General features: G+C 36.1%; 1 protein-coding gene across 8 annotated transcripts in view; it reads right to left on the bottom strand.

The window, feature by feature from the left end:
* Positions 1-1,659: 1,659 nt before the first annotated feature.
* Positions 1,660-27,587, bottom strand: part of Csnk1g3 (casein kinase 1 gamma 3) — an 85,537-nt gene continuing 59,609 nt past the window's right edge. Inside the window, exons 9-14 of one of the 8 annotated variants that reach the window (XM_055622666.1) lie at positions 26,166-26,314; positions 24,891-24,986; positions 21,295-21,390; positions 11,429-11,535; positions 10,919-10,942; positions 1,660-4,030 (exon numbers count right to left, since the gene is read on the bottom strand). In XM_055622666.1, coding sequence (XP_055478641.1) covers positions 3,976-4,030; positions 10,919-10,942; positions 11,429-11,535; positions 21,295-21,390; positions 24,891-24,986; positions 26,166-26,314 — 527 coding nt within the window. In that variant the 3' untranslated portion in view covers positions 1,660-3,975. The remainder of the gene's footprint in view (positions 4,031-10,918; positions 10,943-11,428; positions 11,536-21,294; positions 21,391-24,890; positions 24,987-26,165; positions 26,315-27,587) is intronic. The other 7 variants (XM_055622667.1, XM_055622668.1, XM_055622669.1 and 4 more) reach the window with 7 other exon arrangements.

The following is a 27,587-nucleotide window of genomic DNA, read 5'->3' as shown; positions in this document are numbered from 1 at the left end:
GACATGCAAAGCTGTTGGACCTGCTGAGAAACTGCTTTCTTTTACCTGGTTACCAAGATGGTAGCATCAAATCACATGTTGCTGAACTCGACTCAACCCTCAACCCTTACACTGTAAAAACAGTAAGATGAAATTAGAGCCAAAGGGATGACTTAAGAGAAGAGCAGATGCCTGCTTTAATATCAAGATTAGCTATCAGAAGCCAGTTTTCGCACTTGGCTTTAATTGAGTGAAATACTGTTTTTTATTGCATAAGTCGGGTTGAGTTATCACTTGCAGGTGAAAAGGTTCTTACTAATGCAAATATAGTCACAGAGACTAGAATCCACTCTAAAATCAGATTGCTTTTTCCTCGTGAAGCCTGTTCAAGATTAGGTGTCATCCTCAAAGCATTCTCCTGCCCCTGTGTGTATATGTGCTGTGTGTGTTGTATGTACATACTTGCTGGATAGTTTTATGTTAACATGCTCAAGTTATCTGAGCAGTGGGACTCTCAATTAAGAAAATGCCTTGTAACATTTAGTTGGAGGCAAGCCTGTAAATCATTTCCTTAATTAGTGATTGGTGGGGAAAGACCCCAGCCATTGCCATCCTGGACCCTACAGGTAGTACACCTCCAGCCTGGTGGTCTGGGTTCTATAAGAAAGCAGAGCAAGCCATGATGAGCACGCCAGAAAGCGGTACTCCTTGATGGCCTCTGCATCAGCTCCTGCCTCCAGGATCCTGCCCTATTTGGGTTTCTGTCTTGACTCCCTTCTATGATGAACAGTGCTGCAGAAATGTAAGCCAAATCAACCCTTTCCTCCCCACACTGCTTTGAGTTTTCATTGCAGCATTAGAAAGAAACCCTAAGACATGCACAGAACTCAGAGGATGACACCTATCACTTTCCACACCTATTTGAGGGAAGGTCTCTCACTGAGCCTGGAGTCTAGAGTGGCAGTCAGCAAACCCCAGTGATCCTCTAGTCACTGTAAGACACAATGCTAGGGTAAAAGGTGCATTCTTAATTACAGAGGTTTTTTACAGAGGTTCCTGGGATTTGAACTCACACCTTCATACTTGTATAGAAAGCACTCTTAGCTGCTCACTCATCTCTCTAGTCCACAGTCTTCCATTCTGTTTCAAAGTCTCTGGTGCTTAATGCACATACTAGTCACAGGCTAAATGGTTCTACTTCCCTTATCTTGCCTACAGCATCCTTCAGTAAACAAGACTCCATTAACACCATTTGGTAAAACTGCTTAAAGGACCTACCATAATGAGAAGTCAAATTACTGTTACAAATATATGCTCCCCATCTGCAATGACTTTATTCACTTAAAATTAATTAACAGTGAACTTCCATTCATTTCCAAAAGAAATAAAATTATTGTTTATTCCCTTAAGTTATTAGGAGATAGCTTTAACTAATTGATCTATTAAGTAACTCAGAAAAAAATATACATTAAAAAATGAAAATGAAGCAAGCTTGGATCCTTCCTGTTATGTGCTCCTTACAACTGTGTTCTAATAGAAAAAAACAGAAACAAATGACAAACGCAGATTCCTTCTGCTTTGCCTCTTACAATAGTAAACAAACAAGTTATTTTTTAATCCACTGTGCAGCAGTAAATGGCATTAGTTAATTCATGGTTAGAGGAAAGGGGAAAGAGCGAGTTTAAAAAAACTACCTTTATTTATTTCTTTTTCAGTTACATACTTTTAAACAGGGCTGTGTTTCTGTATTCAGACATTCAGGCAATGTGGACTTCATTAGTGTTGACAGAAAAGAAGCATAAAAATGCAAAACATTGTCGGCTTAACCTGAACATACCTGCATTACCTATTACTGACCAGTCTGTGCACCAAAGACTTATTCTCTGGCACTAAAATGGAGCACTTAAAAATATTGCTAAAAAGCAAATGTCTACACACTGGCCTTTGCAGCAAATAAGGGTATTCATACTTTTAAAATATTTAAGTCCATAATTGGATTAATATACACACCTTCTTATGTATAAGGAGTTCAGATCATATAAACACTGTACAGTCCAAAAAACCCTACTGAGAATAAAACTAAATAGGCTTATGATAAGAAATACAGATATCGCATGTATTTACAAATATCATATAGTCACACAAATTTGGTCAAATACTGTAAAGAAGTGGTTTCACATTATAAATGGCCAAAACATCCATCTACCTTGCTCAAAGCAAACAAAACCAAAAACTCAGTAAAAGCTCCTGTAGTTTAGGCATCATAACAGTATACAAATAGAATGGAAAATGCTGACCAAATTATACAGTAATTATACTCAACCTAGAAAACTAGGTTCAGTGTAGGTCTTCAAAAAAAAAAAAAAATCAAGAAAAAAAGATCACTCATAGGATTAAAAAAAAATTATAAACAGTGTCCTGATTTGTGATGTTCATATTGGTGCCCAATTTATCAAAAGCAACACATTGAACTTTTGGCTAATAAGAAAAATAAATTACAAAATACAATTAAATAACTGTAAATTCAAATGAAGTTTTAAAAAGTGGATTCATTTCCTTTAATACATATTTTAAATGTTACCTTGAGAAAAAAAAAAAAAAAGAAACAATAAATAAGCATACCTGAAGGCTCACACGTAAAACAGAAGAGAGTGCGCACAGAAGGAGCAACAGTTTTCTAAGTGAGAGATGAATGTGTCATGTGATCAACTCTGGCTAGTCTTTTTGTTTTAACTCTTGAAAATCTGGCTAGCAAAATGCAACCAAAAAACAAAAACAAAAACAAAAACCTGTGCCCTTACAGCTTGAAACAAGCACACTTGCAAAGTGGAATGGACTTGGCTAACAACAGAACTGTTACGCTGTTCATATGCAGACGCTGTAAAAGCTATGGAGGCAAAGCGCCCAGCCCACCCTCTCCAAAACATTCTCCAATCATTGCCATTATGCTCAAGACAGGGAATTTCAGAGAACCAGCAAAGCTGAATACAAGAGACTAATGTACACAGAGGGCAACAGATGACCCAGCATTTAGTGCTGGGAGTGTGTTTCTTGTTTTTACTTGAAGAACAACGTAACAAGCAGGTGCCACTCAGGCACATCCTCGGTTTCTGCTTCTGGGAAAGTGTGGCCATTCAGAAGTAGGCTCAGGGACTCCAGCCTTACTCACCATAACAAGTTTCATATTTATTTCCTTTCCTTATTGTGTTTTTTAAACTCCAACATACATTACTTCTCCAGTACTCACTTCCTGCCAATCTAGCATACATTATCCAGAAGCACAGAATGACATTATAAAATGTTATTAGCACTTCTCTACTTCTGCAGCTGCACTTTACTCAGTGGCACGACAGAAGCTGAATTCCTATTTCCCACACTTCTGATTTATCAACCACCACCACCTGCCAATCCCATACTGCTTTTTCCTCAGTATCTCCGGGCAGTGACTGTACCATGATTTCACAGAGAGAAAGTCAATATGATTCATGAATAACAGTACCATCAGTCATACTGAAATCAATGCAGATGTCACAAAATAGGAACTGTTAAAGTTGTTTTTAATATTTGGGCAATTGTTTTCTCTGCTGCACTACCCATTGGGAAGAAAATTTCTGTTTGATTATGCTTTTATAGAAGACATAAAAAAATCAAATTAAGTGCAATTCATTGACTCTTGGACACCTGTATTGTTTTCTAGAGCAGAAGAGCCTCTGGAAAATGTCCTACGTATGGGACTGTGTTCATCAATACCACTTCATTGGTCCATTCCATTCAATGATGGGCAAAGCACTCACATTTTGACAAAATTTTAAAGCTTCCATAAAGTTAAATTAGGGGCAAAATGAATGTAAGACAACCACAAAATGAAAAATGAAAGTGACATTTTTGTTTCAAGAGTGAGTCCTTGAAAATATATGTGGTCACTATAGAGATGATTTTAATCACGAGACAGCATATGAACATGTAAGTAACTCCCCAGGATCTGTCTGTGTCCAGTCATTTGTGACGTTGTATGGTTTTCCTTTTCCTTCGTTTGAAAAAACAGCAGCACCTGTAGATAAAGAAAACATCCCTTTATTATAAAAACACTAACGTTATCAGAGATGGAACTTATCATAGTAATTGAGATGGTCATAAAAAGCAACAGGATCGTGCAGAATAGACAGTGAACACATCAGCAAAGCATTGGTATTAGTGACCCTGTGACAGTCATGAGTATGTCCTGTTAGCATGCCTTCTGGGTACAGCAGGACAGTCTGTGCAACATAAAAAGAAGCCAGTAAGTCCAAAAGGCTTTGCTCCAAGAACTGAAAAAATACAGCGCTCTGACTTTCAACTCATCTGCCACACTTAACTCAGTACATTTAATAGTCTCTGTGTGTCATGCTTTTATAACGTTCATTTATGAGGTTCCTTCCCTTTCCTTCTAAGAGTTTTGATTCCTGAAGCCATTGTTACAAAAGCAATAATGAACCTATTACTAGGGATTTCATTTAATATAAATCAGTTTAGATTCTAAAACAAAACATTCATCGGCAAGTATTTCCCACCATATTTATAAAGCAAAAAGAGACAATAGATTAAGTACAACACTAAAATTGGCCTTACAGCCGGGTTTACTGAGACTGAAGCATCAACTAAGGACCATGCATAAAATGGACCTAGGGCCCCTGCAAAGTTGTAGCAGATGAGCAGCTTAGGCTTCAAGTGGGTCCTCTAGTAAGGGAAGTGGAGACTGCATTGGACACTCACTTTCTAGCTTTTAGATCACTTTCCCCTGGCGGACTGCCTTGACAGGCCACAGGGGAAGAGGTCACATTCAGTCCTGATATAACTTCATGAGCTGGGGTTGATGGGAAAGGGAGCTCCCATTTTCTGAGGAAAGGGGGAGGAGAAGGAGGGAAGGAGAGAAGGTGGGACTGGGATGGGAGGAAGGAAGAAGCTACAAGGATGTAAAATGAATAAAATAAATGAGAAAAAAAAGAATAAATAAGATAGATACAAAGAAAAATAGCATAGCCAAGGCAGATCCATTTTATAATTCAAAAACTGTATATTCAAAACTTATTTTAAATATATAGTTTTTAAAGATAATTCAAAAACTATATATTCAGTCCTTGTCTTTTTCCCTAAGTACAAACATCTAGATATAAACTTTATCTCACTGAGGTAACTGGAAAAACTTAAATGATTTTGTGTGTGTGTGTGTGTGTGTGTGAGAGAGAGAGAGAGAGAGAGAGAGAGAGAGAGAGAGAGAGATGAAATACTCATGGGCCTAAATCAGTGCTATTGCCATAAAACAAGGACTAAGTATAACACATTGTTTCAGAAGTTTGAAAAGTCAGCGATGTTTTATTTTCACCTATATAATCCTAATACTTTCTCAAATCTCAGATACATAAATTTTCAAAAATAAAAATGCAGAAAGGATACTGCTCAGCGGGCAGAGCCCTGGATTGAGTCCTCAGTGCCACTGAAACTGAGCAGAAGGTAGAGACAGAAGGGTCAGAAGTTCAAGGTCATCCTCCAACACACAGTTTGGGTTCAGCCTGGAATACATGAGACCCTGTCTCAAATGGAGGGAGTAAAATAGTTTTCAAGTAAACATTTCAGTTATTAGAAAATATCTACAGGGTAAAAATAAAATAAAAGAAATAGACCAACCAAATATTTATAACATTAAATTTAAGAACCTAGTGATATTTCTATGAAAATTCAGTGTTGTTTAATATAAAGTTCCTGCTTATGGTATTCAAGCTCCAAGGTATACTCCTTCAAAACATTTCTATTAAAAAGTTATATAAGCCTTTAACAATGGGAAATGTAATGTAATACAAGTTTTGATAAACAGGCTCATAACTGTCAACTTGTCTACGCTGGTGCTGTATTCACACTGTCTCACTTATTTAGTTTTGCTTTTAGTTATGAAAGCAAAGTTCTTCCCATTTGTTAAATAACCTTTCATTCTAATAAAAGTATTACTGAATAATGAAACTATTCTCAAGCATTTATTTGAAACTAAATACAAATTTAAGATGAATTCGGATGGCACAGGTCCTTTAAATTAAAAACCGTTAAAGAGAAATCCACATAACTTTAAAAATAAATCCCACTAAATAGGATGTCATTATTAAAGTTACTATTAAAGCAACTACCACCAGAGGGCAGCATTGATGTATGTTCTATGAATACATCTGTCCACAAAGCAGTGGCATTAGAAGAGTAAATTGACATTTTTAACCCCTATTTTTATGATAAAATCATTTCAAAATCAGCCGATTCATAGTCTGATGATGAAGAAATTGCTACTGCACTTATCTCCTGTCTCCATGCACCCAATATGAAACAGTGCTGTTGTAGTCTTTTTTCTGCATTTACTATTACTTTCTTTTTTTTTTCTATTACTTTAAAATGACTTTTTGATTTACTACTTCCCTGTATATTTGCTAGCCTACAGAAGTAGTCCATCAAATTAGCAAAGAGTTGCCATTCGCTTAGTATTTCTTGAAGGACTTGCCTCATTAACACATCTAATTCCTATAGTAAGATCTAGTTAAAATTACAGTTATGGTCTAAATCTAGAGTCCTTACCCAGGAGGCACAAACTCTCCCATAGTCTATAAAATGAGTATTTCAGCATTACTATGAGGCTTTTCTAGAAAAACTGAGCAGGAACACATTCTTTCAATGTTGAGTCTAGATCTCAAGGTTAAGACACTTGGCATAGTTTCCATAGCCAATAAAACTTATATTAGAAAAAAACGGTTATTTAACAAGTGAGAAGAATTGAGCTTTCAGAACTAAACGCAAAACCAGAGAATCAAATAAGGTGATGTGAATACAACAGCACTGTGGACAAAAAGGTAATGACTAGCCTTTGCCACTAAAATTTATGTTAAAATCACAGTGAGCCTCAGCTTTGCTGTTTCCATCCCACCTCCTCTCACCTCACTCACTGCCCTCTTCATCTAGAACTTGCTTTGTTTCCTGGACCTATATAAAGCACTTACTTCTCTCAATCAAACTGCAGCATGTTTTCCTGACTGCGTCTGAGGTTCTTCTTACCTTTCCTTTCTATATGATTCATCAGCACCACCTTTGGTGGTGACTATTCCTGCATCTAGCCTGTGCCACCCATTCAGGACTTCAGAAGAAACCAGTATCTCCAGCCCCAGCTTAATGAGCATGTAAAAAATACCTTTTACAACAACTAATAGTTATTTTTTGACAAATAAATATTTTACATTAAAATTAATACCTGATGTGAAATTCCTTATCTTTGGATTTCTTGATTTTTAAAAAGCAGGAATGTTGAGCTAGGCAAGAGTTTGGATCAGAAGTAAGACTATGTGTGTAACTATTTCAAGTAGATACTTATAATCCCATCCCCTATGCCTGCCTCTCTATCCACCTGCAATTAATCTGTCTAAAATGATACAATCTCATCTTTTTCAAGCTAGCTTACTTGAGAAATTTTCACCTTGCTTAAAATTAAAAAAATTTTTTTTCTTTTAAAATGAGTACACCTCTAATTCCACTATGTAAACTAAACCAAGATCAAAAGCTCAAGGCAGCCTGAACTAGAGGAGACAGGGTCCTCACTTCTACCCAATGAAAAGCCAGAATTCAGTTTATGTCTCTACCCAGCACTCTGTCCTCATTAGTACAGCCATGACCTCTCGCTCATCAATTTCATCATTAGTTATTCACTGGTTAAGCACTGGGGTCACACAGCTCTTCAAGCTTTGTCCCCGATCTATTTCGATGATGCTCTTAATTTTATATTGAGGTAAAGGAGAGGGAGGCAATGGGGAAGGAGGGGAAGCACTAACTTCCTTTCATAGTACATTCCACAGTCTTTTTAATCCCCTTATAAGCTCTTTTTCCTCTTCTATATTGGCTACAGTGGCTGGGGTATAGCTTGGCGATAAGGCACTTGCCTTACATGTATATAGCACTAGACTCAACACCCCCACAGAAACACACACATACATGCACAAGCACACACAAAAACACTATCTAAATGTGTGCCTCATGGCTACTCTAATGGTATGCAAGGTTTGAAACACCTTCATAACCACTCAATCACCGAACATACAATAATTTTTCAATAAATATTAGAGGTGAGAAAGGATGCAATCTAGAAATGCAAAGGATTAATCTGATTAAAAGAAAGGCAAAAAGAAAAAAAGTTTAAAGAGAGTTTCAATGAAGCTAAGTGCTGAGGATTATCGTAACCCAACTGGAATAAAGTTTTCCTGAGCCCAGAGGTTGTTATCTTTTAACACCACTCCCATTTTCTTCTATGCCACAGACAACCACTATTGTATTTTCTGTATCCTTACCACTGCCCTGTTCAGTTTATGTAAGTGGAGCTATGTAATAAATGACACTATTCTGTTTCTTTCACTTAACAGATAGTTTATCTCATTTATTTATTTATTTATTTATTTATTTGGTTGTTTTTTTATTATAATTTATTTACTTTGTATCCAGGCCCTAGTGCCCTCCCTCGTCTCCTCCCAGTCCTCTCTCTTTCTTCTGCCCTATGTGCTTTCTCTAGTCCACTGATAGGGAAGGACCTTCTGACCTTAGCCCATCAGGTCTCATCAGGGCTGGCTGCATCATCTTCCTCAGAGGGAGGTGATCAAAGAGCCAGCCACTAAGTTCATGTCACAGACAGCTCCTGCTCCCCTTACTAGGGTACTCACTTGGAAACTGAGCAGCCTATGGGCTTTGTCTGAGCAGGGGGTCTAGGTCCTCTCCATGCATGGTCCTTTGTTGGAGAATCGGTCTCTTAGTAGTTATTTTCAACCTCTTTTCTTTGTGTGATATAACAATGCATTTATTTCATGGGTGTGATAAACTGCCATAATGAATTATTTAGTAAATAACTTATTGTGGTTTCCTATTTTAACTCCTGGGGATCTAAAGATGAAAAGGGCCTTATTTTCAACACACTAACATCACATGATGTGAGAAAACAATGAGCAGATTAAGAAAACAGTAGTAAAATATGTGGTGTCAGAATTGAATTGGGGCTGGAAATAAACAGAAAGTGACAAGAATAAATAGGCTATGAATGTCTTTGATGTCATATCAAGAAATCTGGACATGGGGCTGACGAGATGGCTCAGCGGTTAAGAGCACTGTCTGCTCTTCCAGAGGACCCGGGTTCAATTCCCAACATGGCAGTTCATTACTGTCTGTAACTCCTGTTCTAGGGGATTCAACACCCTCACATAGACATACATGCAGGCAAAACACCAATATACGTAAAATACAAATACACAAATTAAAAAAAAAAAAAAAAAAAAAAAGGATTTTGGTCACAATCCTCCAAACAATGAAGGGTTCCCTTCAGGAACAGCAGTCTCAGCACTGTCTTCCTTCTTGTCCTCCAATGCCTCCGTAGAGAAAAGCTAGCCTATTGCACACATACCAAAGGTATCACAACTAAGTGAACCATAGGTCATTTTTGAAAGCCACCTCTAAGAAGCATTCTCTGATTATTCTTTTCTTTACAAATTGAAAGCTTTACCATGTACTAACAACTACTAAATATGACTGCAATCTCTCCTGCTAGCTTGTGATAATCAGGTATTTCTGAAACTTCAACAGTAAAGCCACTGCCATAGAAAGAATGGATAGACTTGCTCAAAAGTACATTTCTAAAAGGATGAGAACACAGACAGCCAGGTTTAACAATGACTGTGAGCAGTGATGGAAGAAGCATGCTCCTGCGAGAGCACAGTAAGAAAGGTCACTGGCAGCTAGTGATGAAGAAGTAAATAGGTGTGGTAATAGCTACAGAGCCCTGTATGTGACAGACAAAATAACTGAGCCTTGCCACAACCACCATTTCTCTCAACTCCCTATGAGGTAGATATTATTAGCAGCACTTTTTGAAAAGAGAAACAAGCCTTTAGAAAGTACAACACAGCAGAAGCAGAACTATACAACCAACACTCAACTGCAACGGTAAGTGCATTCAGGTGTGCCACAGGGCCACCCTATATAATGACTGTCCTTAGCACTGTACCTAAAGTTTACAAACACAAGCCTTATGATTAACTTTCCTTTATTGAACAAACAAGTAAATAGCGAACTAATTACGTCTTGAAATACATTAAATTTGGTCACACCATCAATAAATTCTAAAATGAAAACTGATTGAAATGGATCATTGCTTGCCAAAAAAGAAATACCCACAGCGTTTGTCAGTTTTTCAGCTAGTAAATGAGAGTTTTTCTTTTTTAAGAATGTAAGATGAGTGACAGGCTTTAAAACTAATTCATCTAAGGTTTTATTCACTGTAGAGATGAATCAAAATTTGTCTTGAAATTAAGAGAAGCTCCAAAATACAGAATTGCAACTGAAGACAAATACCAGAAAATAATTAAAATTTAGTACCATTTTCCCAGCAAGAATATTATTAAGAACTATTAGGATTTTAAAAGTACTAGTTAGTAAATGACATAGACTTTAATGACACCATAGGGGGAATGAATATATATTCAAAAGTTGACAACAGTAAAATATAAAGCTTAACTAAAAAAAACCTTAGCTTTCCATTTAAAAAGTTACAAATAAAAATTTCCATGTTACAAAACAAATGCACAAGCACAAGAAAGTTGGCATCTATGCAGTTAGGAAGTGCCCCAAACTATGTCACTTTAAGCAAAAATAAATAAATAAATGAATAAACAGAGAAACAAATAAATAAAAATAAAAAAAAGCTGCGGCAGGCAAAACAGCTCCTCAACAATTATTTCTTGCTTTTCAGAGCTAATGTTATTGTCATTAATTAATTTTGTTTTACCAATTGTAATTTCTAAGGAAGATTTTTGTTTGTTTGTTTATTTATATTAAGTGGTGCTAAATCTTTGAAATTATAGTCAATGGAGCTATTTCTGCCTGCCTACACTTGAGAACTCACCACATATTCAATACTTTCTGGCAGCTATACACAGAAAAACAAAAAGAAAAGAAAAAGGGAGAGAGGAAGAGAAAGAAAAATCGTCAAAAATAGCCCATAGTTAAATGATCACATTATTTTCATGCTTAATTTCTCCAGGCATTACTATAATTTACCTCTTAAAAATTAAAGTAAATTCAACATGCAGCATCCTACAATGCCAAGTACTTACATTTACAGAAAATAACACAGCAGTAATATCTATGCAATGTTATTATTGCTAAATATCAAAAGCTAAAAGTATGCTATTAATTTTAAATAAAAATCTGAGCACAGTTTCTAAATAATAATTTTTATATGAAGAAGGTATTTACTAAAGTAGTACTACTTTAAATGGTAAATTATATCACTTCTTTTGTGTGCTCTGTTCCTTGGGGGGATAATGTGAAATAATTGCATGTAACTATAAGGTTCAAACATGCAAAATATGAACCAAAAAAAATTAACAAAATAAGCAAAACAAAAACATACTTGGTTTCATCCATCACTTCTACTTCTGTAGGGGCTGTGATGGGTGCATTTGACCGTCCTGCCGTGGGGTCATCCGTGTTCAGCTCTCCATTTGTAGAACTTACAACCTGTTTTATAAAGGGAAACAAAGAATATTTATATATATATACACACATTCCTGACCATATATACTAAGTAAAAATTAAGCCATTTAAATTAGAAAATTAATAAGAGGAACATAAGACAATTAGTAGATCAAGCCATCTAGCATGTGCTTTTGATTTCTTTTCCATGTTATACTTCTATTTTCTGCTTCTTTCTGGAAACTAACTTCTACACAGGGGTTCTCATCAGTTCCTCTTGTGGCCTAGCCCATCTTCTTTAGCACATTACACATGATTTACTTTCGTCTTCCAATATGAGACTCAGTGAGTCTCCAATCACTGAGACTTCCATCTCACACCACCCATTTTAAGGAACAATATTCATTCACTTAGTTGCTTCGAGCCCACATCTAATCTGTCAATAAGTCCCATGAGCTACTCCCCAATACATACCCCATCTAATCAGTTCTCACTACCTCTGACATTACTAAGACTCCAGCAGCAAAACAACATGAGCTCTCATAAGAATAAAACCCTGTTAATTAGTCTTCTGCTTTGGCTTGAATCACAAGTAAAATACATTATCCACACAGCAATCATGATACTCCTTTCAAGATATAATCCTGGCTGTAATAATTCCCTTCTGAAAAAGTCCACCTGCTGGCTTCTCGCTTAATTTAGAACAAAAAGCCCTATTCCTTATCCTACATGCTAAAGCCCCACATAACCTAATGTCTACCTAGCTCACTAATCTCTTATTCCCACACCCTCTGCTCACCAGTGTCGAACACACCAAGCTTCAGGCCTTAGCATTATCCACTGCCACTAGCTAGCACTCTACCTATAAGTTGTCTTCTTACTTCTCAAGATTCCCAAAGAGCTCCTCTATGACTTTTTATATCATTCATCTAGAATTTCCATGCAGAGACAATCTTTTATGTTGTACTTTATTTTTTTCTGTATATGTTGTTTATGTTGACTTTTAAATTTATCGGTTAGTTTTAGGACATTGTAGCCCTGTGTAGTTCTGACTATCCTGGAACTTGAACTTTCAGAGATCTACCTGTCTCTGCTTCCAAGTGTCAGAATTAAAGGCACACAACGACATCTGGCTTCCTGCTGTATTTTTGGTTTTGTCTTGATGTTTTTATTTTCTGATGCAGCTACTGTGTTTTTAATATTCCACCACCATTAAAACTACTCCATAAGAGCAGGAATTGCATCTTGTTCTCTGACATACCTGACACAGAACAGGCACTCCACCTAATTGTCAGAATAAATAAATATAGCTATTGCCATGAATCAATTAAATTCTAAGACTTATCTATAAATTATCACAGGTATTACAAATTTATTTAATTGTCCAATTCTTTCCTCTTAATTCTAAACTTGAAAAGATACTCTCATCCTACCCTTTCTTTATTCCTAAGATTCTTCCATTCATTGAGTTCTTATAACTCCAACTTTTCAGTGTTCACTTTCAAACTGAGAATTCCCTTGAAAACAAAGTCTGAAAAATTGTATCCTGTAAGCTTAACTCATTCCCCATTTTCCTACATAATCTGTTGGCATCAGCTGATCAATTTATATTAAGATGGACCCATACCCCAAATCAGCTACAGCACTGTGAGCAATGTGAGCATGAGAAAGACACATTGATCTTGCTAAACCTCAGTGTCCTCACCTATGAAATGGAAAATGGCAGTGTCTATTAACTGTCAGGCTGAAGTAGAACCAATACATACAGTCAGGGATCAAGGTGTGGTACCTGTCACCACTATAAGCTGGCCTTTTGCAGAGGTACTCTACAAAGGAGAAATGAGGGCACAGTGCTATAGAAAAGCCCAGACTAACCAACTAAGAAATACATGCTTGTTTGTTTTTAATTTCACACATCAAATTCTAAAGATTAGATCTAGTCAACTGCCATTTCTAGAACTATAACTGAACTAGAAGAGAGAAATACCAGTGTTCTTCAGGCTGACTTCTTTTCAGGAAAGTTTACAAAAACGACAGATAATCTCAAATTTGGAATTTCAGAGTATAATCAGATGTCTTATAGTTTATTGTTAATATTTTAAGAAATTAAATTGACTAGTTTGACTACCATGTTTTACAGGCTAGGAGGAGAAAGCAAGCCCGTAAGCAACTTCCAAAAGAAGCCATCCCATCCAGATAAGACAGAGCAGTCCTCAAAGAAGCAGCACCTTTGCCAACAAGGATCTGTGGATAAGGGGGTTGAGACAGGAGTCTGCCATATAGTTCAGGCTCTCACTGCCTCCCAAGTGCTAGCATCACTATGCCCAGATCATAGGCAATGGTTTTTCAAGAACAAATTCATATTTTCCAAATATGAAAATTTCATAAAATTACTTATACTACTACCTTTCTGGATCTTTCTTTCTTTCTTTCTTTCCTTCCTCCCTTCCTTTCCTTCCTTCCTTTCTTTCTTTCTCTCTCTCTCTTCCCCCACCCCTCTTTTTTCCCTTCTTTTTAGTTTTTTTGAGACAGGGTTTCTCTGTGTAGCCTTGGCTGTCCTGGTCTCACTTTGTAGACCAAGCTGGCCTCGAACTCAAAGAGATCCACCTGCCTTTGTCTCCCTGAGTGCTGGGATCAAAGTGTGTGCCACAATACCTGGCTACCTTCCTGACTTCTATTTTATTTCTCAAGTGTATGATTACCAAGAGTATATCACAGGCTCACAATATCAATAACCAATCTTCCATCTAATCAATAAATACCTCAGAAAACTAAAACACATATACACCACCTTTTTCTAAAATATTCGTTAAAAAATACACTGATAGGTGAGATAGAGTAAAGAGTATTTCAGCGTTTACTGAACCCAAGCTAGTAAACACGTAACTTACTACATGCTCTAAAAGCTATGAGTAGGGCAATACTGACAGTGGTCATTGTAAAAGATGAGCCCACACTAAAATGGCATTCTTGTGCACCAGGGGTACGATTCACCACAACCAGCTTTCATTGTCTTCCAACCAAGATAAAGTAGATTTTCAATTTAACTTCCACTAATAGAGACATTATTTGTATCACATTTTCTCTGAGTATTCAAATCTTTGGAGAGGTTATTAAAAGTTTATTATTAAACAGAAGATCACAATAAATGAATCATACTGATTCATACCAGAGACTCACCAGGAAACTTCCTAAACTAATGAGGGTGGAATTATTTACATAATAGAAATAATTACTACATCCTCCTACAAATGATCTTTTGCAGATGTCAGCACCCCAGAAAACTATGGAGAGAAGATGGAATTGTAGTAGTCACTCAATTTTGTTCCTCATTATTAACTCTGCATTGTTAAACCCTGACACAGAGACTGAGACTAGTTTTAGAAACGTCACATATTAAAGCAGCACAACTGAGACCTGTCTGGGAAGTGAAAAATTACTCCCATTTAACCATGAACATCTGCTAGCACTGCAAGATACTTCTGCTTATATCCTATTTTCTGTCAGTACTTTTTATATTTGAATCTGACACTATGTAAGTGAAGACATCAAACTAATTATTACAGCAATTTATATTATTCTTTTCATTTTCCTTAACAGTACCTGGCTACACTTGTCTTTTGCATAATTTGTGATTCTATACCTGACTTGACCAAGGTTCTCAAAACATCATTCCTAAGGATCAAAAAAAAAAAAAAAAACTTCCCAACCATAAAAGATTTCCAAACAATCAGAAGGTCAGTCAGCACACTAGTATCTTTAATATTTTTTTTCCTTTGGCTTACAGTTGCCTATTACAGAATCCATTTTTAATGGTGGTGAGCTCAATGAAGTTGTACTACAATGAAAGCACAGCTACAACGGAATTAGAGGTTAGTACTATCTGTTAGGAGTGGGGTACATTTTGAAACCTAGTTTTAGATATCTGATTGGCCAGGTAAAAACACATCAAATTGGGATGGCAACTGTGCTTTTCCTTTCCCAGCCCCCTGATCTAGCCAAACTCTACTTGCTATTTATATTTTAAATCATTTCATTTTTCTCATCTCTACTACTCATTCATGCAACTCAGCTATAGACTATTTTTTAAATGACACTTGCAACCCAGACTATAAGCCTTGAAGTTGAAGCAATTCTCCTTTTGCCTCCTAATTGTTGCAACTGCAGGCATGAGCTAACATACCCAGATTTGGGTATACACTTTTCATAATGTGTCTCTGACTCACACATCTCTCCCTTTAATCAAGTCTTTATCAAAGTAATCTTTAAGCTCCCAGGGTAAAATGACAAACTGAAACTGCTTCTTTGTGACACCATGAAGAAGAAGGGTCAAGAAAACAAAACTTAAACTCAATTCCAAAAAAAATACAATGGAAGAACATTGAAATCACAAAGTGATAGGACCAATGGCAAATATAGATGCAAAAAAAAGAAGCTGCCACATAGCCCAGGGGAAGAAGGACATGGCTCCTGCACAGCTCTCCAGGGAGGAGGGACATAGCCCCTGCACAAATCCAGGAGAGGAGGGACACAGAAGTTAAGTAAGGAGACCTTGTTGAAAAGAAACCAGCAATGCTGCCCAAAGAACCAACACACAGTTTACACAAACCTCTAAAGCAGTTCAGAGTTTTAATTAGCTAGTTACTCCACTGGCGTAACAAGTCACCAGTGTCCTTTATGCCACTTCCCATGCCTCAGAGTGTTGTGGCCAGATATCAGCTTCAGAGGGAACCTTGGGTTTAAGACTAAATTACCCTAGGAGCCTGATAACAAGGAGCAGTCATAGGTCCAGGAGCCTGGAACAACACAACAGAACTTTAAGTGAGTGATAATTACAGCAAGCAGTCATAAAGAGACAAAGAGTCAGCAGCCTCAGCTTGGGCAGCAAAGGGTATGGTGGCCAGTAGTCCCACCCTCAGTCACTAAGAGCTTGGCCTTTCACTTAAGAATTATTGTGGAGAGAGGACAGGAACTCCACAAGAAGAGCAACAGAACCAAGAGCACAGGGGTCTTTTCTGAGACTGATACCCCAACCAAGGACCATGCATGGAGATAACCTAGGACCCCTGCACAGATGTAGCCCATGGCAGTTTAGTGTCCAAGTGGGTTCCATAGTAATAGGAAGAGAGACTGCCTCTGACATAATTTGATTGGCCTTCTCTTTAATCACCTCCCCCTGAGAGGGGGGAGCCTTACCAGGCCACAGAAGACAATGCAGCCACTCCTGATGAGATCTAATACACTAGGATCAGAAGGAAGGAAAAGAAGACCTCCCCTATCAGTGGACTGGGGAAGGAGCATGCATGCAGAGTGGGGAGGAAAGGAGGGATTGGGATGGGAGGAGGGAGGTTAAACACGGGGGGATACAAAGAGAATAAAGTGTAATTAATAAAGAATTTTTAAAAATCAAAAAATGAAAAAAATACATTTAGGTAAACAGTAAAAAAAAAAAATTATTGTGGATTCCAAGAAATTCAAGCCATTCATCAGCTGATAAGCCAGTCTCTCAAGCCACATATCTGTGTTTTACAATGTTCTCTGCCAAAAGGACTGATAACTCTGAAGAGCTAGTAGACTGCTTGACATCTTCAACATCCAGAATTCAATGCTGGGCAGGTTTTTGAAGGTGTAGAAACTGCCAGGTGTGGTTTTTTTATCCCAGCACACAGGGGCAGTGACAGGCTGATTTTCTTTAGGTTAGAGAACAGTCTAGTCAAAATATCAGGTCCAGGACAGCTAGGGCTACATAGAGAGACCATATTTCAAAAACAAACAGACAAACGGTGGAATACTAGTCTGGTTGTATAGGTCTGAATGCTGTGTTTGTTTCTCCAAATCCCCAGTACACTAAGAAGACATCTCTGGCTAGAAAATTTAGAAAACCTAGGGTGTACAAAACAGATGTGACCAGGAAAGGATCTTTGTGGTCCACAAACTTCAAAGCTAAGGACGGTTAACAGTCTTCAGCTACATAAAGAATAGAAGCTACTTACTAAGAACACAGTTTCATTATATACCTCACACTTGACCAGTCCAGGCACAGCACCAGCCTGGAGACTTAAACAAACAAGACTTTCCAGCGTCAACAGATTCCCCACCTAAAGTATCCCTCTACCTGAAGACATCAACTCTATTATGGAACCATTACAAATGCACATCAACAGATGAACAAACAGGGTAAAGGAGATAGACATAAGCAATGGGTGCGTGTGTGGGGTGGGGGGGATGCATGGGGCATAATTGTGTATGTTTTCACATATGTATGAAGGACAGAAGTTGACATCAGGTATCTTTTCTTATTTTCCAATTTCTTTGTTGAAAAGGTTTCTCTTGCTGAATGCAGAACTCACTGAGTCCAGTTAGTGTACCTGGTCAGCTTTCCTGGGAGATTCTGGCTCTGCCTCCTGGGTGCCATGGTTACAAGCATGCACCACCATGACAACTTTACATAATCCTCTTAATGTTTAACCAGTATCTTCAAAATAAAATTCAAACTTAATACAATTTACAACCCCCATACCTCTTGGTTTCATTTTTCACACACCCAGACAGACTGATTTCAATCCTTCAGTGTATACCTCTCCTTAAGAGCTTTCCGCATGCCATCTTCTCTGCCTGGGACACTCCTCTTTCCCCTATTACCTTCTTTAACTGATAGCTGCTACTTTTGAAATCACAGAACTTGTGACATGAAAATCTGAATCATTAATCCAGCTGCATTTAGGTACATTTTCCTACATATTCTCCTAGCACTGGGCTACTTTCACTATCACAGTTGTCTGTCTCTCCATCTCCACTCTTTTCACTCCAAGAGCCCAAAATAAGGCCTAAAACCCAAGAATCACTAACAGAGATATTTCTGAATAATAAATGGCCAAAAAATATGAATAGGTAGATCTCTTGCCCATCCATATTCATTAAACGATTCTATGGGCTAACAGAGAAGGACACACCAAATTCATCAGGGGTTCTCCAAATCAAATACAGACAAGAACAGACTCAAAATAACACCTTCAGATATACTAATTTGTTCTCCATTTTTCTGGCAGAGTTTATCGATGTATAGCTACATATTTCTATTATTTCGCTAAAGAAAAAGAAAAAACTGAATTTGACAATGTTTTCTCTTGGCTATGTCTTTATACTTCACTTTCAGGAAGTGAATAAAATACAGTTGATCACTGATTTACAAAAGAAATTGATTCTTTTTAGCTAGTACTTTGAAATCCTCAGTCTTTATACAAAATGCTTTTTATAAAATTTTCAAAGCAAAACCAAGAGGTAAAAATATTATTAATATCCTTCTTTCACTGATAAATAAAACAGGATAAAAATCTGAACCACTTCTATTGTATTCTTAACTCTAATATTATTAATTTGATAACATCTACATCTGGTCTATTGAATTATTATTATTCAAGAGAGGCAGATAGCTCACATTTCGACTATGACTCAGCTTCGAAAAGCTCACTGAAGGGCAGGGCTATGGCTCAGTCGGTAAAGTGGCTACCATGCAAGCACAAAGATCCATGTTTGACCCCCCAGTACCCATGTAAAAACAGTGACCATCTTTGAGTCCAGCATCAATGAAGCACAGACAAGCAGATCCCTAGAGCTCCTTGGCCAGGCAGCCTAGCCAATCACTAAGCAGATCCCTAGGAGTGGGAAGCAAGTGAAGAAGATATGTTAGGCCTCCAGCTTCCACATATATGCTCATGTGCACTCACCTGAAAACAAACATATAATACACATATAGCATACCTGAAATAAGCTACCTATGTGTCTTCCTGAAATAAGAGCTACCTTATGTGCCTTTAAGTCAAAAACTTCAAGAAATTCCATCACACCAACTTTAAATAGCCTAGAATGTTTAACAGTGCTTCACTATTCCCCAGAAACAACAACAGTAATGGGGGTGGGGAAGTATGAGAGTACACCATTGACTAGAAAAGCCTACAGAAGGTAACTGCTAAGGCTGAGAGTGCAGCTTCTTGTTAGAACACACACAGACATACACACAATTTGATCCCCAGAAAGTTAGTTTCTTAAAACTCTGTACCACTTCCCTTTATAATCCCATGAAAATAATGTAACACATTATTTCCCTTTCTACCTTTATTTAGGATCAACTATAGTACTCAATTATAATAATCACAGTAGTTAGCTTCTAAGTACCTTCCTTTCATTGTTATTAGTTTTAATTTACACTTTCATTAGTCTAAGTGTACATAATCATAACAGTCAAGTAATTGTGAATGTGCATAAGATAATTTTCAAACAAATTACACAAAGTCAGTCTTTATTTTGTAGTGGGATAAGATTCTGGCATTGCCACACAAGGTATCAGTAAACTACTCATTAAACTTTTTAAAATGTTCACTATATTAAGTCAGTTTAAAACTGAAAACACATTTATGAAATCAACAGAATGAGCATAATTTCTTATTTTACCTATGTATTCATTCCATTACTAGAATACTACTGGTTAAACTGATCACATACTGGATATCAGAATGAAGCTGGATGGAGTCTCAACAAATAGAAAAGTTTTAGAGAAAAAAATGTACAGTACTCTATGAGAAAAATAAATAGTGTGTGAACTACCGAAGTGATGAAACAACATCAAATTAGTTCATCCTGAAAAAACACATGAGACAAATACTAGGACAGGAAAACAGACTCAAAATGATGCTATAAATGGTAGAACAGATTTCTATTGGAGCCTCAGCTGCTGAAGATTTCCCTGAGCATTAACAAAACATGTAGCACAACAAAAACAAGAAAACTAAGAAACGAGTAAAAATAAATATGAGCACTCTTAAGCAAATTAAATATACTTTCTCACTAGTTTTTCCAGTGATATGAATACAGGCATCCTTGCCTCTGAGTCTATCACTCAAGAATTTATATAACTATTTAAATATTTCTATTACATATAAAAATGAGTAGTTTAGATTTAATTTTGAAATGATTTTTAGAATTTAAATAAAAAGAATTCAATACTGATTAATAATATATTAAGAAAGAATACAAAATTAAATGAACTGTCACAGGAAATTATTCAGGTGGAAATAAACTGAGGAACAAAATCAAAACATACGGATTTCAAACAGAAACAGGTTTGTTAGTTACTAAGCTGGCATTTAGATGACTGCCTTAAAGACACACCTGCAAGGCTGCAGCTTCTGTCTCTATAATCACGCCTAAGTAGTTTAGTTAGGCCAGAGCTACTGCTTTGCACTTCCAGAAAGGAAGTGATAGAAAAAGGAAGCAAACCCTAAGTAAGGACCTGCTTTAAATGTGTAGAATCCACAGATTACTGAGTATTTATAAATTATAGCACAGCAGCTATTTTCTGTAAGTACAAACAGGGTCATGTTTCCAAGTAGTACAGATGAAAAAGTTTAAGTATCTGAGTGAAAACTGAAAGAAGAAAAGTCAGTAAAAGGGAACAAAAGCTGTGTAAATGTGCTATTATTCAAAGTATTAATAAAGGTGTTTAGCTTACTATCTGGAAATCAAGTTCCACTCATGCTATAGTTCACTTTTCCTAACTTGCGACAAGTATGACTAAAACACTGTCACAAGTACTTGTAAAAATAAACCAAGGCAAAATTGTAGTATTCCTGGTAGTCTATCTGCATCATGTTAACTTTGTTGGTTGGTTAAGTGACAAAGGAATAGAATTATGGATAGAATTCGGCAACAAGCTTTCATAAGGATAGAGTATCATGCCATGAGCTCAAAAAAAGGTTAGTTGTATAAGTCTGGGGAATAATCACTCATGCAAAAATCAGAAAATACCTGTACCGAGCCACCATGTCTGTCTGCTGCAAGGTGAGCTCTCAAATGATGGGGATTTGCCTGCTGGGAGTCCCAAGCTGCCCTGTGGTCTGCCGACTGCCATTTATTTAATGCATGTGGCATGCATGGAAGAAGAAAAACCCAATATGTTAAACATCTCATCCTTACAACTTACAAAACAAATGTATAAAAAGAAAATTAAGATACCCTTACTATTCTGAAGTTATGAATACATACAGTTATTTATCTCTGAAGATGAAAGATAAATTTTGATTGTTAAACTAAGTAATGATCAGCAATCAAAGTTAGAACCATAACATTTTAGAAGTAGAAGGATTTAGGAAGGCGTACATTCCATCATAGATTCATAGACACTAACTACAAATATTCTAAAGTCTCTGGTGTTCTTTTTTCTTTGATGGAATCTTTCTCACTGTTAATTAATGAAATTAAAACCAAGAACCAGGGAAGTAAAATTGATGTGGGTACCCCCAAAAGCCATCATTGCGTTTTCTTATAGAAGGCCTTTAGTGGGTCTTCAATGAGGAGCTATTTTAAGCAATGTGAAAAAAATAATACTTAAAATGTTGAGATCTTAGGAAGTGTTCTCTCTGTCATAGTGTTTCTACTGCAAGTATAATAGGAGAAAACAGAAAAGCTCTTTGAAAAGTGGCAACAAGCACTATGGACAATATTATGAGAATATAACACAAACATTTTTAAAAGTGACAATCCCACAATTCTGAATTTCTTTGCTCCTTTTTTTTTAACAGTTTGGTTCTAACTAAAGAGCCTTTTTTATGAAGCAGTCTGAAAACTGTGGATGTTTAAAAACCCTTGGTAAATCTGTATGGTAATAAGTACAGGTTACTAGCATTCAACTAGTAGAATTTAGAATGGCTTCTAATTGCAGTCAGTTTCTCTATTTTAGGAATATGTAGAAAGCAATGACAGAAGGGAGGGAGAGTTCTTAAAGTCTGGTTCTGAATACCATCCTCCTTTCACAGATAAAGACACTGACATTCAGCACTTTCCTAAGCTCACAAACCTAGGAAAGAGAACAGTGGAGATTCCAACCAGAGTCAACTTCAACACTGCTACCAAGCTCTTGACACTAACTACAAATATTCTCAAGTCTCTGGTGTCTCTTTTTCTTTTTCAACCAAATTCCGCAAAATCTTGCCACTAAGTACCAAGTATGCTGGGCTGAAGGGAGCCTAAGTACACAGGAGGCCAGAGTAACCTTTGTGGAACAGATGTTAAACACAAGTAGAAGGACATGAAAAAAAAATAAAAACCACTCTGGGAGTAAGCTTCCTAAATTAAGATGTATAGTAAAATTATAGTTCATGTTATGAGGGTTGCCAGAACCACTGTGAGAGTTCAGTCTTTTCATCACTCTCTGACAGCACAGCCAGTGTGAGCGGATTTCTAACTGACACTGAAATAAAGTACAGGAAATCAAATCTAAAAATGAAAAAGATGCTAAGTTGAGACACATAGTTGCAGCAACTGGCAACTGATGGTAGACCTCTGTAAGAAAGTTATAAAAACTATGTGTCCTCCATCTGTATAAACACTAAGATGTACCTAACGTTTTCCATGTAAGTGGAGCTCCCCTGAACTTCAATACTGACTTTGTTCTCTATTTGCAGTCACTACAGGGTCCAGACCTTTTAAGAAGAAATTCATCTATTTTCTCTTTTGGACTGTGAACCACAGGGTCTGTCATGAAAAAGAACTGCTCACTGATACATGGATATTTAAGAACTTTTTCTAGGTACACAACTTTTCTTTAATGAGGAGACTAAGTAGTCAGGTCTCAAATCCCATACACAGCCCTCTCAAAGGATTCACTGATACCTTACACACACATACAAAATCTTCCCTGCATTAATGCAAAAAGAACTACAAATACAGACCCCACCCTTAGAAAGATTACATTCAAAAGGTTATGTCAGAATAAGTAAAAAGCGAGAAGACTAAAACTATTCAAGTGATGATACAACACTAAAGGCTCCCCTTCCTTCCTACAATGTTTAACAGCTTGAGCACACAAGTTTAGAGAGTGCCAATCACTGACATTCTTCCAGGAACATCCAAGAAATAAACTCTAGTTTAGAAAACACAAACACTAAATCTCAACTTCTAAGCCCTATACCTACAGTTATCTTGTCAGATCATTCAAGTTATCAATGAATTATATTTTACAGCTGAATTAATTCATGAGACTTTTTGCCAATATTTATGTCAAACTTTAAAAACAAATCTTTCTAAATTAGCTATATCATACATACTTTTAAATATGTGTAGCATTTTGTTTAGCTATATCTTAATGAATTGTGTTCTGTCCTTTAGTCTTCATCTTGTTAATAACTATCACTTAAACTTTAATGGGATAAAAGAAGACAAAATAAAAGGCAGAAAGACAGAATCTAAGCAGGTCTAAAAGCAACAATTTCTAGACAGTCTCTGACTCAAGAAGGTAATACATCCTTAAGCAAATACATACATACATACATACATACATACATACATACATACATAAATAAGTAAGTAAATAAATAAATAAGTGGGTAAGTAAAACCCCTCCCCCCAAAATAAGATAAAAAATTAAAATCCTCTTACAAAAAGAGACATGAAAACTCGGCTGAGATTTTCAAAAGCTGTCTGTTTCCTTTCCCAGAAACCCTTCATGCTCAGTCTTACATGCCTTATCTCCAACTTACACTGTGTTCTAAGCAAACTACACTGAGTATTCCTCAAACAAATATTCTCAGCTTCTGCTTTTATTTTTCCTTTCTTTTCTTTCCTCAGCCCTCTGCTCGCCCCTCCTTTGTTTTCTCTATCTCCTGCTCACTGCTCTTAAAGTGCCTTTATTCCATTCTTTGCTTAAAATAAGTCTACTTATTCTGTAGGCTCACCACACACACACAAAACACCCTAGTTTTTTCTGTATTAAGTACGCAAATATATGCCACTTTATTAATATATTCCAAGCGGTACAGTTTGCTTCAAAATGTAGTTATTTGTGCATTTATTGTACAAATCATGAAGGCAATACCATCTATGAATTCAGAATTACTAAGGGTATATTATATTATAGAAGTAAGCATGTATTATCACTACTTTATAACTGAGAAAATAGGCCTTGAGAAATTAATTTATCCTGGATGAAACTACATTAATGTGTCTGCTTCCAGGGAGTAACACTTAACTGAACACTTTGAATCACTTCTTAAACACTGTCTTCTTTGTTTCTGTATTTCTAAACACACATATAAAAAAAAATCACTTTAAAAAGCAGAAATTCAATAATTAACTTATTGAATTAACTATAGAAAGAGCAAAAGTCATTATAATTCTAACACTTCCACTCTAACAATAGTAAATATTGCTCAGTTTTGATTAATTCATACCATGAATTAGGAACTGATAATTATTCTGAAACTAATGATGAAAACTGAAGGTTTCCTGAAAACATGAGTACCTTTAATCTTTTCATATGTGTGTATAATGTGTTATCCACTGAAGAAAAATGCACACCTCAGTAAGAAAAGTAACTGAAAGAGATCATATCCATAAAGGTATCAAACCTGGTTTTTAGACTGCTGCATCTTATCCCTGTGTTGGTGTGCTTCTCTGTTCGACGACAGAGCAGGATCTTGCTGAACTGCACCCACTGGAGTAGGCTAAAAGAGAAACACAATTAGTGCTGGAATGCCCTGCTTCCAAAAGTTTCTTTAGTCACTTAAAAGAATAGTTAATTAATTCAAGAAGCATATTATTCTCAAGCATATTGATAATATCTACATGAGTAAAGCAAAGAAAACAGACCTACATTTTAAAGGATCTTAAAGACATTTAAATATATTTTCACTACACTTTAATATGTATAAAGCAGCAGTTCTCAACCTTCCTAATGTTGTGACCCTTTAATACAGTTCCTCACATTGTGATGACCCCAACCACAAAATTATTTTCATTGCTACTTCCTAGCTATAATTTTGCTACTATTAGGAATCCTAATGTAAATATCTGATATGCTAGGTATCTGGTATGTGAAGCCTGTGAAAGGTTTATTCGACTCCCAAAGTGGATGAGAACCACTGGTTTAAAGTGTCTCAATGTGTTATTAATTTTAAGTTACTTTTTCATATTAAAAATGAAAATGTATTTATGAATCCTATATCAAAAGTTAATACATAAATAAAATGTTTTATAAAATTTAAAAATATTTCTTTTCTTTTTTTAAGATTTATTCATTTATTATGTATACAATATCTGTCTGCTTATACACCTGCACACCAGAAGAGGGCACCAGATCTCGCTATAGATGGTTATGAGCCACCGTGTGGTTGCTGGGAATTGAACTCAGGACCTCTGGAATGGAAGAGTAGCCTGTGCCCTTAACCTCTGAGCCATCTCGCCAGCCCTTAAAAATATTTCTTAAATAACAAAATTATGTATTTAATATCTAGACTCAGAAAAGCTTTTAAAATTCCTAATTTTGATCAAAGCAGACATGTTACAACAGAGAAATAAATACTATAATGCTGTAAGATTATACATTATACATTATATTATAATATATTATATATTATACATTATGGCATTATAAGTTATAATGCTATAAGATTACTATATAAAAATATCATATTTGATACTAAGAAGTAAATTAGGTCAGAAAATCCAGAATAACTCAACACTCTTTTATAAAAAGCAAAAAATCCAGTAATAAAACTTGTATAAAATTCCTAGTGCCCCTGAAGAAAAGGAACTTCTTACAAATTGCTATCAATCTTCAACAAAAGTATTCCGTACTATTAAAAATAAAATAATATTCTACTATAACAGCATAAAATACGTACCAACTGTTTACCAATCCAGTCATATTCATAATCAAACATATATCCTTTGCGATCAAACAAGTCAGTAAAAAGCTTTCTTAGGTAATCATAGTCTGGCTTTTCAAAAAAATCTAGCCTTCGTACATAACGAAGATATGTTGCCATTTCTTCTAGAAAGGAAATAAAAGTTATTCTGACTACATATCTCTATAATACAATAAAAAATTAACAAAATTCTATTTCAAATAAAAATTTTCAATTATGGCAAAACAAAAAAGGGGAAAAAGAAAGAATGGGAACAAGAAGAAAGGAAGTTGTTAAGTTTAACCATTATGTTTGTGATATTTACTACCAAAGGTAAAACTTGTTTTATAATATTCTAATACACCTTGACTACACTAGAGTTTGAATTAGTGGCTCATGACACATGATTGTTTAATCACAAGGCATACTGCATTCTTATTTTAAAATGTACTCAAAGCACTGCTGGAAATAGTTCACATGACAGCATTTGCACTAGTATGCTGTTTTCTTCAGCATCAGCAGCAACTGTACTGACTCACCAACATGGGACAAAAGTTCTACTCTTCATCATGAGCACTATTTTAATTAACTGAGCTAGCAAAATAATTGAAAGCATCTCAAAAATTTGACACAGACACAGACATAGCTAGTTAAAAAGAGTGTTCTATCATCAGGGCATGAAGGGTATGTGGAAAGGAGCGGTAAGTTATCAACACTGAAATCTCAGACACGGAGATTTCACTGCCCCTCTGCCCCCGTTCATTCACAGTGCAATACAATGCCCTGTGACTTTCCTCATAGAAGTACTTTCTTGCTATTCTATGCGCTGTCTAATTACAGGGCTAATTATCTTGGCACCTCCATTTTTCCTAGAGAATTGTTTATAATGCAGCCACTCAATCTGCTAACACCTAAACTTCTAGGACTGTTAACAATACTGTTTAATCTTCCATTTATAGAACTTATAAGAATAAGGAAATATATGCTATTTCAGAGCACTGATTCTATTGTTACAATACCAATACACAGAAGAGACAGAGGATACAAAGTGATATAAGACTTCAGTTGTAAAGTCAGTCTTTGCACTTATATGTTGCTATGAAAAAACCAAAATATAGGTTTAGTTACTACCAACAGTTAAGCTTAGCAATACAGGCCACTCAGGAGGCTAAGCAGGAAGACGGCAAGTCCCAGGCCAACCTGGGTACCAAACAAGGCCAGACAGGACTGGGTACCTTAACAAGCTTCTATCTCAAATATGCATTTTTAATTAACAAATCATTACCATTTCTTAATACAAGATTAAAGAACCTTACTTAAGTAAATTTGTGTTTATGAATTGGTATAAATGCTTTAAGGAGAATTGTTTTTTAAATGCATACAGCTCTTTAATATAAAATTTCCCTAGAGTTAATAAAG

The sequence above is a fragment of the Psammomys obesus genome, unplaced genomic scaffold (assembly GCF_907164565.1).
Source record: "Psammomys obesus unplaced genomic scaffold, mPsaObe1.curated_primary_1811, whole genome shotgun sequence".
NCBI lineage: Eukaryota > Metazoa > Chordata > Mammalia > Rodentia > Muridae > Psammomys > Psammomys obesus.
The sequence above is the reverse complement of the archived record's forward strand: the minus strand, read 5'-3'. Positions and strand labels throughout refer to the sequence as shown.